The sequence below is a fragment of the Carassius auratus genome, chromosome 27 (assembly GCF_003368295.1).
Source record: "Carassius auratus strain Wakin chromosome 27, ASM336829v1, whole genome shotgun sequence".
NCBI lineage: Eukaryota > Metazoa > Chordata > Actinopteri > Cypriniformes > Cyprinidae > Carassius > Carassius auratus.
In genome coordinates this window covers 17,317,007-17,335,232 of record NC_039269.1, presented here as the reverse complement: position 1 = coordinate 17,335,232, position 18,226 = coordinate 17,317,007, and the positions used below count along the sequence as shown (strand labels likewise).

Below are 18,226 nucleotides of genomic sequence, written 5' to 3'. Positions count from 1 at the left end.
AGAAACCGGCACAGCTCAATAATTCATACAGCATCTGATGAAGCATGCAGCACTACACCAGACCGCCTCCATCTCAGATTAACTGTTCACTAAAACTTTTTAATTAAATTTTATGATGAAGGAGTAAAGAAATGCCAGAAGAGATGTTTCGGAATGCATGAATCGGTAAAAGATTTAGTTTTGGTAGGTGTAATAGCCAAACCAACTTCAATTAATCTTGTATGGTTTACATTGCATTGTGACCAAAAAAAAATAAAATAAAAAATCTTCATTAGAAGATCTAAAAATATCTATTTTGGTACGTATTTTATTAGCACCTTTATATGCTTCTGACTGACCAAGTTGTTCTGTGCTTAAAAAAAGGAATAGCTTTAAAATCAGTCCTGTTATTAATGGGTAACCAATTCAAATCTACGGTGCGTTCTCTGTAGTTGCAGCATTTTGTACCAAATGTAGTTTATCACTGCAGTTCTTATAGGCAATCCAGTTTAAAATAAAAAAATTAAAGCAAGAGATAATAAAGGCATGAATCAATATTTTTGCATCATCCTGTGAAATAAAAATCTGAATCAAGCAATATTTCTAAAATAGATAAAGTGGGACTCGGTAAAAAATGTGAATTGAAATTAATGTGAAAAGTGAAATTTAAAACTAATTAACTATAATGACAGCAATAATAAAAAAAAAAAATGATAGCCTCTAGTCCAGTAGATATTTTCTTTACAGTAATTTCTTGTTCTCATTATTTGTACTAACAAATTTTTATTCATTATGCTATGTGACTTCAATTTGACTTTTTAACAAAGTTGCAAATTATGAAACAAACCAAGTGTGTTAATGTTTAATTAACCATGATTTGTTATATGATTCCAGATATTTAAAAAAAAATGTTTGTTCTTCAATAATAATACAAAAATCAATAGTTATTAAGAGTGGAAAATATTATTTTATTATAATTTAAATAATAATAATTGTATCATTTATAATTTGAAGCCATCCTGTGGCCCCTTTTCTGAGATTTCTGACTCCCCAATGGACCCTGGGCTCCCTGGTTGAGAGCTGTTCATTATAAATCTATTTAATACACATGGCGCACAAAAAGAGCTGTCAGTCAAAGTGACATCCTCTGTCACGCAAAATCCTGTACGGTTGTCATCTTTGGGTGAACGGTCCCTTTAATTGTCAGTCCGTCTCACGAGACTTGTGTGCTCCGCAGCCCCGCCTGCTGGCCGACAAATAAGATGTTGTTCGGTTTTCACTTTAAGTTTCACGAAATCAACTTAAATTTCGTCTAAAGTTTGAGTCTCATTTTGATATTTTATTTATTTTGTTATAAAATATATTTTGTTAACATTCATATCAAATGAACGTGTATGCCTTATGCGCATGGAATATAAGGACGGAGACGGCTATTTGATCTCCCTGCCCCGTGCTCATCCCTTTAAGCAATCTTTTCTCTGAGAATGATCTCTATTTTAGACATCTGGGTGTTCAGCAGTGTGTTTCTGTGTTTTTCTGCACGCAGTAGGTGACGTTCAGAATAGGAGGGGCTTTTACGCGCCGATCGTCCCCCACGTGTTGTTAAGGAAGGATGATGATTTAAGAACAGTTAACCAAGTGGTCATCTACAGCAGAATAGTGCCAGGCCCAGCGACTCCACGCATACGGCTTTATACCTGTACCGTTCTTAATTGATAATTATATGTTGATTATATGTATTTATTTATTTTCCTCCCCGCTGATGGGTGAACAATGGAGAAGCCGTCCGTGGAAATTTCTGGTGACCCTCCTATTTTCCCATGCACCAGATCATTGTTTATGATGCTGTTGTTGTGTAGGAGGGCAGGGACGGACCTGATCTCGGTGGATTTCTGCTAGAAAACACTCAGAACTCGACGGGCTGTGACCGGCCTCGCATCCTTCCAGATCCGAGCAGCTGATGTTGGCGGTGCTGACGCTCTCCTCCCGGCGATCATGGTGAAAATCCCGGCGCTCACGCACTACTGGCCTCTCATCCGATTCCTGGTGCCTCTGGCCATAACCAACATAGCCATCGACCTCGGCGAACAGGCAAGTGTGAATGTGTGTTAAATACAGCGCATCATGACGGTTGTGATTTGTGATTGGTTGTGTTTCTTTGGAGCTGGACACTGCAGCAGTGGCATCCCTCATCCATACGTGCTCCTCGCTATAAGAGCTCTGTGGCTTGCAAACTTGTGTTGGGTTTTATTTCTTAAGGAATCAGTGAAACGGCGGCCGTTGGTAAACAAGGCATCATCACAAACAACATGACCCGATCAGCTGTGTGTGTTCGTCAACAGCTGGCCATACAGCGCATCCAGTAACATGTGTCACACCGAACAATGCGAAAGCAATCTGAGATGAATGTGCACTTTTGGATGGGCTGATTTAGTTGTTACCTCTGCGTGAACTGGCCTTGTTTTTGTCAATCATTAACGAATGTTTTGCTCTTACAGTAGTTTTTATAACAGTCATTGCATGTCTGAAATGGATTGGCTACAAAGACAAATATTTTTTATGTTATGTTAAACTCATAGTTGTGATTTATAAAAAAAAAAAAAAAAACATTCAGAGAAAGACTGTAATCTTTTTGAGTAAGCGATGATTTCCGATATTCACTTTTTTTGTTAAATCGGTTATCCGTTTCTTCGATATTAGGTGGACAAATAAATTAATACGTTCGTATAATAATGTATTGTTAGGATAAATATACAACTTTTAAAATAAAGTAATTTATTCTTCACCATGAAATGTGTAACTCAATTACATAATAATAATCCATATATTAATATTGTTTTATTTTTGTGGTATTATAATAAGATATTTTTTGGTGTCAAAAGCAAAAACAAAACTTTCAGACTGGTTTTAAATATTGGTTATTAAAAAATATTGGTCGCACTTTATTTTAAGGTCCAATTCTTGCTATTAGCAAACCGTTAACTATGACGTAATAAGCTGTTTATTAAGAAACAGAGAAAAAATAGAGACACAATTAGCGTAGCTTCTGTTCCAACAAAGCAAAAATGAGTTTTTTCAACCCAAGCTAAGGAATAATAATGTACATTTGATCAGATATAACTGCAGCACAAGATTATGAGATGCATTATTTGAATGCTTGGCCAAAGAGATGTGTAAAATTAAATGAAAATGTAAATGTAAAATTCAAATATTTCAAAATTAGAATGGATTTGATGGACACAACTCACTATACTGAAGAATTCATTGAAGAAAACATTGCCATTCGATTTTTGTTAGATATAAATTCATTTTTCAGAATCACTAATGCCGGAACCCTAAGAGCCCGTCTGCCCACAGTAACAGACAATCATTATCTCACTACACATTGTTCTTAGGCGTTGAAGATGAAGTCACAGACAAAGAGTCAGAGTCAGAAGAAGGCAGCAGATAAAGAGAAAAACCCTCCATTCACACATCCTTTGACTTTATCTCTTATTGTACACGTCTTGCTCCTCCTATCAATTCAGTGACTGACTAGCTACTGTTGTATCATTCAAATGAAATCTTCATTTAAACATAATCATTATTCTCCTGCAACAAGTATTACATAACGGTGCCACCACGTTAGAGTCAAGGTCAGGGCAGAAAAGTTTATTCATTAGTGCAATAACACCCACAGCTGTAGAGCGAGTAGCACATCTCAGCATTTTCTAACAGGTTTGACATCTGACACATTGCCACATCACCTTCTCATGGTTTGATGGGGATATATTCTGACATGTGACAATAAAGCTGTAAAATTGTTCATAATACAGTTAGTCATCATTGAGATGATTTCTAGTTACTGTAGCTCCACATTATTCAAGATTACAAGGGCCGTTTCTGATTACAGTTTACAGCTGTTTCTCTCAAGAAAGGTCCATGAATGAATGTCTTCCTCTTTCTGCTTGACACTTTTGGTTAGTCATGTTTAGAAATCTGACACATGGTGCACTGTGACACTGTGAAGTTTGTATTTTCACAGACGTGTCTTTAAAGACAAATACTTTTAAGAGTAAATTCTGGGTTAGTGGTCCAACATAGCAACATAGCAAGCTGGATCTTTTTCTAGGGGCCTTGCCATAAGAAGCATTTAGTCAGTTGATACAGGGGTAGTGTTGTATATCTTGGGAATAGAACCCTCTTTGTGTAGAGGAATGTTTCATCCCTAAACATCAGAAATTAGATTGTTTTAGACAAAACCTTAATCTAGATTTAGTGTGAATTCATTTTCTAGATTCATTTAGATTTAGAAGAGGGTAATCTATATCTAGGTTTGTCTGCATTTTTGTAATCACTGTACTAAACCTGTCTTGTACAATGCTTAAAAAAAGCATTTTCTAACTTCTCTCTTCCTCTACAGGCTTTGAACAGGGGTATTGCGACAGTCAAAGAGGATGCGGTAGAAATGCTGGCCAGCTATGGTCTGGCCTACTCTCTCATGAAGTTCTTCACTGGCCCTATGAGCGATTTCAAGAACGTAGGGCTGGTGTTTGTCAACAGCAAACGGGACAGGACCAAGGCAGTCCTCTGTATGGTCACCGCAGGAGCCGTGGCTATCATTTTCCACACTCTTATTGGTCAGTCTGCCAGTTTATTTTTTCCTCACATATGCCTCTGGTCTTGCATGACTAGTTTGTACTAAAAGTACAGGGAATATCACTTTGTTTTTCACTTTTCCAAACAAACGTGTCATGATTGTGGACTTTGTAAGCAATGTTATGACTGGAGAAGAACCTCCTTTTAGCTCAAGTGGTCTGAATCACTCAGAGCCCACTTATCTTTTCAGATGTAGCCATTCTCTGGGGAAAACAAACCTCATTACACAAAAGAACATTTGATTCCAAGCACGGTCTCATCCGCTGTGTTGACGGAAGGGCTTCTTTGCCAGGTTACTACATGCCTGTTCTGTGTACTCTGTGAATGGAGAGGCGTCTCTCAAACAAACTCTATTCAACCTCACAGGGGTAGCTCGCCATTTATTTCTGGAATTGTGTTCACTCACTATGATTATATTGTCATTAAACAAATTGTGCAAAATGCTGCACTCCTACTCAGCAGGAAATAAGTTCTGCCACCCATATTTAGCAAATTACAAATACTTAAGTTTGTGGGATGTGGTTAAAAAGGGCTTAGTCATCATGAAACCGTGTATTTATAGAATCCAATCCAAAAATTAGTTTGAAGAATAAAGGATAGTTACCTTGAATATGTCAGTTTCTCTAGCTCAAATACATTTGCATTTACACAAATAGCCATTTACATACGAAGCCAGAAATCAGAGCCATTTCCAGCCACTCAGCAGTACCCATATGGCAGTTACTGCTATGAGTACATGGAGAAAAAATGTGACCCTGAGGGATACAGGATACAAGCCAGCACCATCTTGGAAGAAGGCATGGATTTTTAAACTACTAAGCCACCACCTGTCCGCCATACGTAATGATGTGCTTTTAAATGAAGAAGTTAGGGTGTGTTAGCATAACATGGACAATCTCCATCATCTTGAGTGTGGTTTCAGTCAGATTATGGTCGTTTGCGCAGTCGGAGAGTTTGGAAGAGCTGTGTCATCCATCTGTGGTTCACGTCACCACACACATTCCTGAGAAAAGTGGGAAAAAACTGGAGAAATGGGAGACACCAGACCTTCATAATATAATATAATATAATATTATATTATATTATATTATATTATATTATATTATATTATATTATATTTAGTGCTGTCAAACGATTAATCGTGATTAATCGCATCCAAAATAAACGTTTTTGTTTACATAGTACGTGTGTGTAATGTGTATATTTATTATATGTAAATACACACACATGCATGTGTTTATTTAACAAAAATATGTTATGTTTATATAATAAATATATTTATATTTAATATAAATTATATGAATATAAATATATACAAGTAAATATTTTTTAAATATATACTGTATGTGTGTATTTATATATGCATAATAAATATACACATTGCACACACACTTATACCATGTAAACAAAACTAATCATTTTGACAGCACTAATTATTTATTATATTATGTTTCTCTGTCCTTGCATGTTATTTGTGCCAGTTTTTGGAGTAAAGCCAACATGTTGAATATTAAGTTTATAATAATATTGACTATAATGCATATTAATCTTGTTCTGACTTTTTCTTGTTTAGCCTACACAAATCTGGGCTATTACATCATTAACAAACTGCATCATGTGGATGAGTCTGTGGGGAGTAAGACCCGGAAGGCGTTTCTCTATCTGGCTGCTTTTCCTTTACTTGACGCCATGGTGAGTGTATCGTGACGTCTCCACCCTGGATATTTAGCTGTAATGTCGTAATGTGCTCTCGCTCTGGCCGTCAGATCTGGTTCGCCTGCCTGGCACAGATGGCAGAGAGTATGTGTGTGTAAGCGTGGGTGGGAAGGCCAGGCTTCAGAGCCTTTTCAGATCTGGAACCCATCAAGCTCCTTTGGGTGAATAACAGCCCCCGCAAACATCCTGTGCCTGTCAATGGAGCCTCAGCTGCAGCAGTGTTTTGTTTGAGAGAGCGGACCCAGTTAACAGGGTGTCCATGACCCCTAGGGGAAGAAATGTGGCACTGCAGGGGGCTTACCAATGATTGCTTGTTTTTTATTTTTATTTATCAAATAACAAATGGAAATTTATGTTAAAGAAAAATATAGTATTAACAAAACTAAAATGAAGAGGCTAAAGTTCTGCAAAATTTCCTAAGAATCAATCAATCCACAGAAATATTAATCTTGTTTAGAACTAGCAATATATGAGCAGCATATTGGAATGATTTCTGAAGGATCATGTGACACTGAAGACTGAGTAATGACTGCTAAAGATTCTGCTTTTCAATCACAGGAATAAATGACATTTTATAACTTTTTTTTTTTTTAACATGCTGTTGTTATTGAATTTTTCATCTAATTAATGCAATAAAAAATCCAAACCAAGAAATTTGCACATTGATTTATACTGTAATATAAAACTCATGAATAATGCTTTAATGGCTTTGCAAGGTTACCATCAATGTAGTAAGGGTTAGGATGATTCCAAGGGCCCGATGTGGGAGGGGGTCCCCGGAATGTAGAGGTGGTCAAAATGCTGTTCACGGGGCCCAGAAACTTTAGCAGCACCCTTGTATAGGACTCAAAAACATCCATAATTGAATATAATATTAAATGAATATTAATGTTCCATCTTTCTCTATCCATTAGCAGGATTAGCATATTGTATCTGTGGTTTCAGGCCTGGACTCATGCTGGAATCCTTCTGAAGCACAAGCACAGTTTCCTGGTGGGATGTGCGTCTATTTCTGATGTTGTTGCACAGGTGTGTTTCAGATGCATCAAATCAACATGTCATTGCTTGATTTATTATGTCTTCTTACACTCTTTTTCTGTATTGATGTGTTTATAAGAATGTGAATGTGGTTGTGTATTGAAGGCGAAGATAATGGGTTATGTGTCTGTGTTTATCATAGTGGTGGTGTAATTTGTTTTTATTAATGATGTTTTTGGGTGTGAATTAATAATAGAGTCTGTATGTGTCACAAGAATGGCTATATTTATCACTGTCATTGTAATAAGGTTACACGGTTGTCTCTCTCTCTCTCTCTCTCTCTCTAGATTGTGTTTGTCGCTATTTTGCTTCACAGTCACCTGGAGTGTGTGGAGCCCTTGTTGATCCCAATCCTCTCTCTGTATATGGGCGCTTTGGTACGCTTCACTATTGTTGGTTTGGGTTACTACAGGAAGATTCATGACAACATCCCAGAATCCAGTGGGCCTGAGGTTGGGGTATGTCCATTGACTCTGTTTACACCAGTTCAACTAAAGGGTATTTTACTATGCAAATCTGTCACTGTTGACCTGCTCAGTTCGGTATCACAGCTACACTGCTCAGTTTATTGCTTTTCTGTATTAATTTCTCCTTGCTCTGCCCCATCAAACCTGTGAGAATCCTAAAACTGTGCTATATAGTGAAACCCGTTCTTTGTAATAGGGTGATGCCACTATTAAAAAGATGCTAAGCTTTTGGTGGCCGTTGGCTCTCATCCTGGCTACGCAGCGGATTAGCAGACCCATCGTCAACCTGTTTGTGTCACGGGATCTGAAAGGAAGCATAGCTGCCACAGAGGTTAGTGTGTCCCATGGCAAGCACACGCATGCTTTTACAATATTTACATATGAAATCATAGTCACTGTCATTATTTTCAGTAATTTAGATACAGTGTATGTGTGAATATTTATCTAATATTTAAATTTAGCAATACATTCACAGTGAATTTCAGCTTCTCTTATCTGAAATAAAATTTAGTAAAATGACTAAAAATAACACTGAGATCACAACAATTAAAGCTAATTAGAAATGTAAAAAAAAAATAGAATAAACTATTTAAATAACAAAAAAATAAAAGCTAATTTAAAATAATAATAAAAAACTATATTACTATAAAAAAAAAATAATACATAAGTAACTCATTTTACCTTAATATACTTTTAAACTAAGTTTATAACTATAATGACAAAACAAGCATTTAATATCAGTTTAGTTGTTTGGTGCCTAGATGTCAGAAATATTTTACGTCACTCAGCTCCTCTACAAAAGAAACATTCATTAGAAACAGATGAAATTGTGGGTGTTTAATGTTCCCATCATCTCACCCTTGTTTTCCAGGCTGTGGCAGTTCTCACAGCAACATATCCAGTGGGTCATATGCCGTATGGATGGCTCACTGAACTCAGAGCTGTTTACCCTGCATTTGACAAGGTAGATGTTGTTTTACCTTAAACTAACACTTTTTTAATCCTTAATCATACAGTTCTCTGAATGCTTAATACTAATCATCCCCCGCATGTATACTTAAGTTAAAATGACAGCTTTCCATCTTCTCCTCCCAGTGCCTGAACATCAGGAAAAGGAGTCAGTGTGGTTTATTTGCTTTTTATTTATACCACATGGTCTAATTTTGTCTCTTACCATTAAGGTATGACATCATTAGTTTATATCTTCCACCTTTTCTGTGTGCTAATAGTGTAGTGTCTATTATCTTGTTCTACTTCATGACAAAGCAATTCTTTTTTTGGGTAAATAGAGTGGGTTCGTGGAGACAGAGCTGCAGTCCCAGAGACTGTAATTAAAAAAGGTGCACAGTAGGGTGTGGTTATTTATGAATGTTTCAGCGGGATACACAATTAGGAAGTCCTCAGGAAGTGAGGTGACGTTCTGTGGCCACAGGTGTCTGGCCAGCTGTAGTTAATCATTTTACGGATGAAGATGATGTATATTACCGTTCAAAAGTTTGGGGTCTGTAATATATTTTTAATGCTTTAGAAAGAAGGGTCTTATATTCACCAAGGCTGCATTTATTTGATCAAAAATATAGTGAAAACTGTAATATGTAACATTTCTATTTTAAAAATGAAATTTATTCCTGTGATGCTAAAAGCCCTCATTACTCCAGTCTTCATTGTCACATGATCCTCACAAATCATTGTAATATGCTGATTTGACGCTCAAGAAAGATTTATTATTATTATTATTATTATTATTATTATTATTATTATTATTATTATTATCAATGTTGAAAACCTTTGCGCTGCATTTATTCAGGATTGAGGAACAACATTTATATATATATATATATTTATTATATATATATATATATATAAAAATATATAATAACAAATTTATAAATATATAATATTTAAAAAAAAATTATGATATGCAGATTCTAAATGATTCTCAAAACTTATCCTGAAGAAGAAATGAACTCCTTTCTTGACATCTGCTGTTTGTGTTTGTTCTTCTCTTCCAGAATAACCCAAGCAACAAGCTGGCCAACAGTGGTACAGTCGTGACAAAGTCCCACATCAAGCGCTTTACTTTTGTTTGTTTGGCTCTCTCTATAACGGTAAGTTCATCCACATTCTCCTCTGTCACCATCTGGCTTCAATCACACTTCTTTCATCCTTTACTAACAGCAGTTACGGAAGTTCATCGAGTTCAAAGGGGCTGTAGGAGTTTATTGTGACCGTGGGATGTGGTTATATTCTTTGTTTAGCCAGTCGGGAGGAGGAGATATCTATCTACATTTACATTTACATTTATTCACTTGGCAGACACATTTATCCAAAGCAACTTATAGCTGAGGAACATAACAGGTGATTTAAGTCATAGCAGGCCATATATGAAAACAAGAAGATAAAAGCATGCTGTACTACTTTTTGGTTTAAATCTTAATTTGTGACCATTAACAACATATGTTCCATACATTAAATTAATATGGGTAGTATGAGTGCTGTTGCTTAAGTCCCACTTACAACTTCTTCCTTAGGTCTACATGTATAGAATAGAAACCCACACTAGCTTAATCTGTACACACTTATATTACCTTATACATAAATATACATAAATCCAAAGACTCTTATTCAGCTACTTGAACACGTTGTTGTAAAGCCATAAGGAGTACATTAGGATAGTGTGTCTTGTAATTGCGAGTGCTTTTAGAGTCAGACTAAATGATTAATTGATGCGTTCTTCCTCAGTAACAGGGTCAGACCTTCCCTTCCTGACCTAGATTAAAGCCTTCATGGTATTACACTACAGCTATCATTTTTATGCCATAATTTCACCTCTCTGACAGCGATCTGGAGGAAGAATTATGATTGTATGAGTCCGTGTCTCTCTTCTGTTTACTCTTACATAAACACTATATAGTTTTGCCCAGATGTTCTCCTCTTCAATAAAATGTTGCATGAATGCATTGCCTTGGATGAATACTGTGGTTTCTTTGCTTTTAATGAGTCACTCAAAGGCATAGAGATTCTGTGTTGACATTTTGCTTTGGAAAAGCTAGAAACACTTAGAACTTGATTGTAAATGATGTATCATTGATGGTTGGTTTGTGTTATTGATGTTAAGAGGTTCTTGTCTGGTCATGCTGTTAGCCATATTTCAGAGGCGTTTCTTCACTCAGTCACTATAGATATAATCAGTTATGAGTGTAAATGATAGCTTTTTTGATAGCTCTGTGAGCAAGGTGAGTATAATGTTTGCTCACATGTGATCTGACCCTAAAATCAACATGTATACTATGATATTATATTCTACTAGGTAACCAGAAAAACCAACGTTCCATTTCATAGAAGAAAAAAAAACAGAATAGCATATTTTTGTTCACCCCGTTTCTTGTTAACTGCATTATATTTTACTCTGATTTATTTGACTTGACTTTTACTGTGTTTGGATGGCTCCGTTCAGGTAGTGTGTCTGTCTCTGTGCAGCTCTGCTCTGTGGTGTTCTGGGCACCACACATTTCTGAGAGGATCCTGGTGGACATCATTGGCGTAGATCATGCCTTTGCGGAGCTGTGTGTCGTCCCATTACGAATTTTCTCCTTCTTTCCCATTCCAGGTATTGCACTTTAAGTCAATTTGCATAAACACAAACATTGTTTATTATTTTGGGGGGGGGGGGCATATGTACTGTATACTTATTTTAGCATCTGGTAGAAAGTACATAGAAAGTACAGTTTAAAAAAAAAACTAAATATTACAACACTCTTAATGGATTTAGAAAAGTAAATATACAGTAACAAAATACAGTAATGTTTATTTAAAACATAGATTTTTTTATTTTAATATTTTGAAATGTAATTTATTGCTGTGCTGGCAAAGCTGAGTGTTCAGAATTATTACTCCAGTTTTCAGTGTCACATAATCTTTCAGAAATCATTATAATATGCTGATTTGCTGTTCAAGAGTCATTTCTTCTTCTTATTGATGTTTAAAAAGTTGTGCTGCTTAATATTTGAAAGGAAATTGTGATTCTTTTATTTATTTTTTTGTTAAATATACATTTTTGTAGCATTTTACATGTGCGTTTTGAACAGTAGTCTAAATTGAACTTTGTGAATGTCCCATGTTCACATTCTGTGTGGAAATCTGCGGCCCTTTCTGCAAAGTTCTGTAGCTGCGCATTCTCTGAGGGCTTCTCATGACAAACAAAACAGATGTTTCAAGGTCTCATGCAGTGCATTATCAAATGGACAGATGGTCTTAGGGTGACTGATTGCTCTTTGAAAATGCTTTTTGAAAAGCCAAAGGTCAAAGGTCAAGAGTGGTCATGCTTCAGTTACAATTCCTCAAGCCTAGAGAAACTGAGAGCGAAAGAACCACAATGAAGCTCAAAGTACCATCCAAACTAATTGCACTTCTTTTTTATGATATAACCATACTGATAGCAATGAGTGACATGTAGAACATGTTTTCACATGATTGCTTGAGACCAGTTTTGCGTGCACTGTTTTCATCCTCAGTGACGATTCGCTCTCACCTGACTGGTTGGCTCATGACCCTGAAGAAGACCTTTGTCCTGGCGCCCAGCTCTGTCCTCCGCATCATTGTCCTCATTAGCAGTCTCATAGTGCTGCCTTACATGGGGTAAGTGTGTTGTGCTTGATGTACTCACATAAAAAACATATAGGACACTAGTCGTTGTACTTCAGTGCATCAGACTGTATAATAAAATCTGTTAGACTGAATTTAAAAGCTTTCTGCGCTTCAATTTGTGCAGGGTACATGGAGCCACACTTGGTGTTGGATCCCTGCTGGCTGGTTTCCTCGGGGAGTCTACTATGGTTGCAATCGCAGCATGCTATGTCTACCGAAAACAGGTGCGAAAACACAGAAGCCTGAAGGTTTTTTCTTATGATAAAACTGCTTTGTGTTTGATGTGAATACAACAAAAGGGCATTCACAATTCAATCAAACACCTTTTAACAATACATCAGTGTGATGCTGTGAATTAGGGCTGTAGTACTCGAGTCCGGTCTTGGACTCGAGTCCGGACTCGAGACATTTTTCTGTCGTCTCGGACTTGTCTCGGACTCGTTGAATTTGCACTCGGACTTGTCTCGGACTTGGCCATTGGACTCGCCAAGTCTTCTAGTTGGTCTCGACCGAGTCCAGCAAAAAAATTAAATAAAAAATGTCTCCTTCAAAACAAAACCGCATTTGCATGATGTCGCGACTGAAAACGTGTGGAAAATGCTAGGCGCGCCGCTCTCCTTATTTCCGAAGCACTGTAGCCTGCGCTCGCGCTCCAGTGGCGTCTGCTGTTGCTGGGCAACCATGACCCACTCTCCATGATGACGCAGAAGTTTCAGCAAAGAATAAATGGATTTCCAGCACTAAACATCCCTTGTAGTAGCTTTGCTAATAGATTCATTTAAAAAATGGCTTTCCTTGTACAACTATGATCATCTGTTTCTCCATCTTGCCTTAGCTTTCAGTATTGTTCCGGGAAAGGATGTGCATGACCAGTGGTGCACTTACTGCGACCTGAAAAGTTTAGATGTTTCTAATTTAATTTTCTACCTGTTAGATTGTGTTTTATTTACGTCTACACCTAGATAGCCTTTGATAGCCTAGATAGCCTCTTTTTTTTATCAATAAATGCGTAATAATGTATAGCCTTATGCAACAATTACATATGTAAATTTTAAAAACTTTATATATGACATTACATATTTACATTTTCATGTAACAGCCAGTATTTGTATCTGTAACAATCACAAAATTTTTCCTATCTGCATTCGGATACAACATCGTACAGTTACTTGATAAGACTGTTATGACTTTTTATATATTTTTTCGTAGTTATCACTGAACAAGTATGTCGTGTTAAACTGAAATAATTATTAATTTCTAAAATAATATTTATCATGCAAGCAGAGAGTCATGACAAACGTTTAGTGATCATTTGAACACGACTGAATCTATTCAATGCACACATTCTCATTACGCAGAACACTTTGAGCGAGTCTTAATGTTAATGAACTTCACTACACAGATGTGTGTGTTCCGCGCAAACCAGCAAAAGGTAAAGATGCAAACATGTAGGACAAGTAGACAATGTATCCGAATCGAAGCTGATTATTAGCCTACTTTTGAGAGAGAACTGATTTGGTTTTTGAGAGACTGAGACGCGCAGCGCGGCTGTTTGATTGGTGAGCGCGCTGTGCATATTCCATTCATTCGTATCATATGGTAGCCTAAGCTTTCAATATTTGCCTTTTAAATATATACAAATAATATAACGTGTAGCTATGATGTATTATTTTAGGTAAAATTACTCTTGCAACGCTCTGATTTCTGAGAGATGCGCAGAGAGGCGACAACAATGCCGTGTTTGATTTGCGCTCTTTTCACTCATAAAGTTTAAATTCATTCACTTCTGGCGCTGATCCCCTGGCTCACCTGTTATCTAGCAAACACCTGACTCTGTCAGCTTTAGCCGAGTATTCAGGCAGAATTATTCCTTGAGCGTTATTCGTTTTTTAAGCCATTATCCGTGCCATATTCGGCTTCAGGCACAACCCTAATTATTACATTACATATGTTATTTTTACATGCAACATAGATAAGGTCATATAGTAACAGCTCCACGCAATATTGTAATTCTAAAATTCACGTCGTACTTGCAAACACTTTGTATGCATTATGGTTAATGCATGCTGGAGTAGTCGATTGTTTCCGACAGAGCTCGACTAGTCTATGCAAGCACTAAGTAGACTAAAATTTCGCTGTATTTATGTGCGCATGCCCAGTAGAGCCAAACGTATCCATTCTAGCCTTGCTGCGCGCATTTGTCATATCCCGAGCTTTGCGTGTGTCTGTGCACTGTGCCAAGGCATAGTCATATACATTTTTGACCACAGATATAATGTCAACAAAAAATTAAGTACATAATAATTATAAAAGTTCCAAACTTTGTTTGTTTATCCAAGTTTAGCTCCCAGGGTCGGACTGGGGGTAAAACCAGTACTCATTAGCAAGGCCCCAAAGGAAGAGAGGGCCCTTGAAAAGTATGAATCTGAAATATATATTTTTTACCTGGATATTTTCATGGGTGGGGGCCATGGGGGCCCATCAGGACTGCCTATGCATAGGGCCCAGGATCTTGTTTAACGCCCCTGTTAGCTTTAACCCTCAAGCTCTTACTAGACACACTAATCTTCCAGGTGTTTTAAGGCCAGTTGGAGCTAAACTTTTCAGGACATTGGCCATCCAGGATGTAGTTTGGAGACCCCTGTCCTACAGAGTTGTTACTTTGCACATGCTTTTTGATCATTACAAATAATAATGTAAAATGATTTTCTTAGAATAGGAGATATGCTTTCTCTCGCATCACAAACATTATCAGTAGTTAAGTATGTGGTCTTGAAGAGGACCCTTTTTTCTCTCATTTGGACTCGGTCTTGGACTTGGACTCGAAACTTTTGGACTTGGACTTGACTTGGACTCGAACCTCTTTGGACTCGGTCTTGACTAGTCCTGGACTTGGACTTGACTTGGACTCGACAAAGCCGGACTTGACTACAGCTCTACTGTGAATCTACAAACATGTTCATTTCAATAGTATATTGTATATTTTAAGCATACGCACATACAGGAGAGTGAGGGTAGTTATTTAAATTTCAGTTACATAAATGTGCTTTCTCTAGCAGGGTTTTTTTTTTTTATATCGGTTTCAAAGTTCAGTATTTCAGTCTTCCAAACTAAACCTTTTTTTTTTTATGCAATAAAACAGACTGATATGTAAGGCAAGGGTCAACTATATCACAAAGGTAGATTTTATTAACCTAAATGTTGAACTGTGTACTAAGAACAAAGGTTTTTTACCTCCATATATTTCAGTTTCAGACAAAAAAAAATTATATTTTTGTGGGGGCAGATTTTCATATAATTTAATTGCTGTAATTTGATGCAGTTCATTAAATAGTGTTGCTGTCTGTCTGTTAAAGTAATGGTTTTATGTTTTTATACACTACTGTTCAAAAATTTGGGGTTAGTATTATAATTTTTTTTAAGAAATGTATAGATTTATTGGATAATACATGACAGTAAGGATGATGTTACAAAAGATTTCTATTTCAAGAAATGCTGTCCTTTTGAAGATTATACTCATGCAAAAATCATGAAAAAATGTTTGACATTTTCTAGTTTTCAACATTGATAATAAGAAATTTTTCTTGAGTACAAAATCAGCATGTGAACACTAAATATTTTGCCATCACATGAATACGTTAAAATAGAAACCAGTTGTTTTCAATTGAAATAATATTTTACAATCGTACTTTTTTTTTTTATCAAATAAATACAGCCCTGTTGAAGAAAAGCGATAAATATAATAAATAAATATTTGTAAACTTTTAAACAGCAGTGCATGTTACACTTTACATTTGACTTATTTCATGAAATTTAACTGAAATCCCATTAAATTATGATTTCACAACTCCATATAGTGACAACACGCCCCACTTTTGATTTAAAAAAATTTAATTACAATTTTACAAACTCCACCACACGTATTTCATTGAAAAACCTTTGTAAATCGTTCTTAAACTAACCCGCTTCAGTATAACAAATTATTAATTAATGGCTTTCATGAATTATTTAAATCAATTTGTTTGGTCTTCTGTGGGAAAGATGATTAGCATTTGTCTTTCTGCTCACACAGAAGAAAAAGAAAGATTCTGATGAAGACATGACCATCGACGGAGAGGACTCTGCCCCCATGAATGAGGTCAGGGCCGGGGGCCGCATGGACGACTTTGTGGAGTTGAGAGAAGAGGATGAGGAAGAGCTGGAGGAAGACTGATAAGGAGATTCAAAGCTGACTAGGATGCGTCGTGGGAATCGGGGCCTTCTTGCTTTCTCGGGCAGTCTTTTTTATTGCTTACTGTCCCCTGCTGTCGCCTTCCCCTCCTGCTGAAGCGAGATCCCAGCTCAGCTTTTCAGTGTGCACACAGTTCAAATAAGCACAGAGGGAGATTTAGATATCAGTCGTCCAGACTACAGTCGTCTGCTGCAGCATATCTGTGTTACAGTACACACGCTGACATACGAATGCGTACACGCGGGTCTTCCAGCTGCCGTCGGGAGATTTTATTTTTCTGATGCAGGACAGTGAAGATATTGATCTGTACCAAAGCAATGTTGTGCATTAACTGCTATTTTTTCTGTATGCTGATCTTTAATGTGCTGCCGTCCTACACGTTTTGAATCTTGAAAAGGAAAGACTACACTAAATGCAGTTACATCATCCGCTTGGAATGTGTTTTCTGTTTCTTCTTCTTCTTTTTTACTTCTAATGTTTAAAAGACAGGACAGACTTGATAAGATTTGTGAAGTACAGAGGCGGTGACCTGTGTTACTGCACAGTTTCAACATGTGTTTTTTTTTTTTTTTTTTGACTTTATCATTACAAGAAATGTCAACAGAGGATATAAATATATATAAATTAGAGATTTTTATTGGAATTGAGAATGAATTTGATGGACTTCTTAGAAAACAACAGTTTCAGAGTGACACATGGTTGAGGTTTATGGGTCATCTCTAGAGGACCTATTTTTTTAAATATACATACTATATGTTGTAGGTGTATAAAATATGGTTCATTATGTATGGGTGATGTTGTGAACTATGTATATTGTAGGAAAAGAAAGGATTGGACTGTGTTTTCATAATTGCGTCTTTTGAAAATATTTTTTGTTTTATCTTAATTTATTTTGGGCATTCGTTTTGTATCTCAGGATGTTCATGATGGGAAATATTAAAGTAATATAAAGTCTGAATAATGATCTCTAATGACCTTTTTTTCTCTCAATTTTCTCCATTTGACAAAGATACACACAAAGCTTCTAAGGATGTTTTAAGCTGGTGTTTGTTTCATTTAGATTATAGTGAAGTCTGGCTGAGCTTGTTCTGTATTTGAGATTTCTCGGACAATGCAAAGTCATGATAGAAACATTTATTATAGTTTCAGAAGTCTTCAGTCCTCCAATTAAACAGTGAAAATGTGGTTTAAAGTGGTCTGTGGTGAGGTTCTTGTGTTCTGTCTAATATTAAAATAAAGGTAAGTGTGTGTTTGTCACATTTACTGCAGTTAGTGAAAATTCTGCAACATAGGACACAGAAAATTATCCTCTAGATATCACATATGGAGTCTGACTAATAGGGAACTAAACTGGGTCAAATTGACCTCATTTGCAACGTAATTAAAATGAGAGCGAATTGATTTCATAGCAGTGTAATGACGCCCTCTATCGTGCAACTTTGACGCTGTCATGAAATCTGAACACTTAATATTAGTGCAGGATTGAAGCACTGCATGCAAAGCCTTTGAA

The 18,226-nt window shown here is 36.5% G+C and overlaps 1 protein-coding gene across 1 annotated transcript; it reads left to right on the top strand.

The window, feature by feature from the left end:
• Nucleotides 1-1,304: 1,304 nt before the first annotated feature.
• On the top strand, nt 1,305-17,674 carry ankhb (ANKH inorganic pyrophosphate transport regulator b). Its single transcript, XM_026206289.1, has 12 exons — nt 1,305-2,070; nt 4,382-4,598; nt 6,191-6,309; nt 7,279-7,362; nt 7,659-7,829; nt 8,035-8,169; nt 8,710-8,802; nt 9,851-9,946; nt 11,319-11,448; nt 12,353-12,476; nt 12,610-12,709; nt 16,558-17,674. Exons 1-12 carry the CDS (start codon nt 1,975-1,977, stop codon nt 16,696-16,698), a joined length of 1,506 nt encoding a protein of 501 aa, XP_026062074.1. The 5' UTR covers nt 1,305-1,974; the 3' UTR covers nt 16,699-17,674.
• The last annotated feature ends 552 nt before the right edge of the window (nt 17,675-18,226 follow it).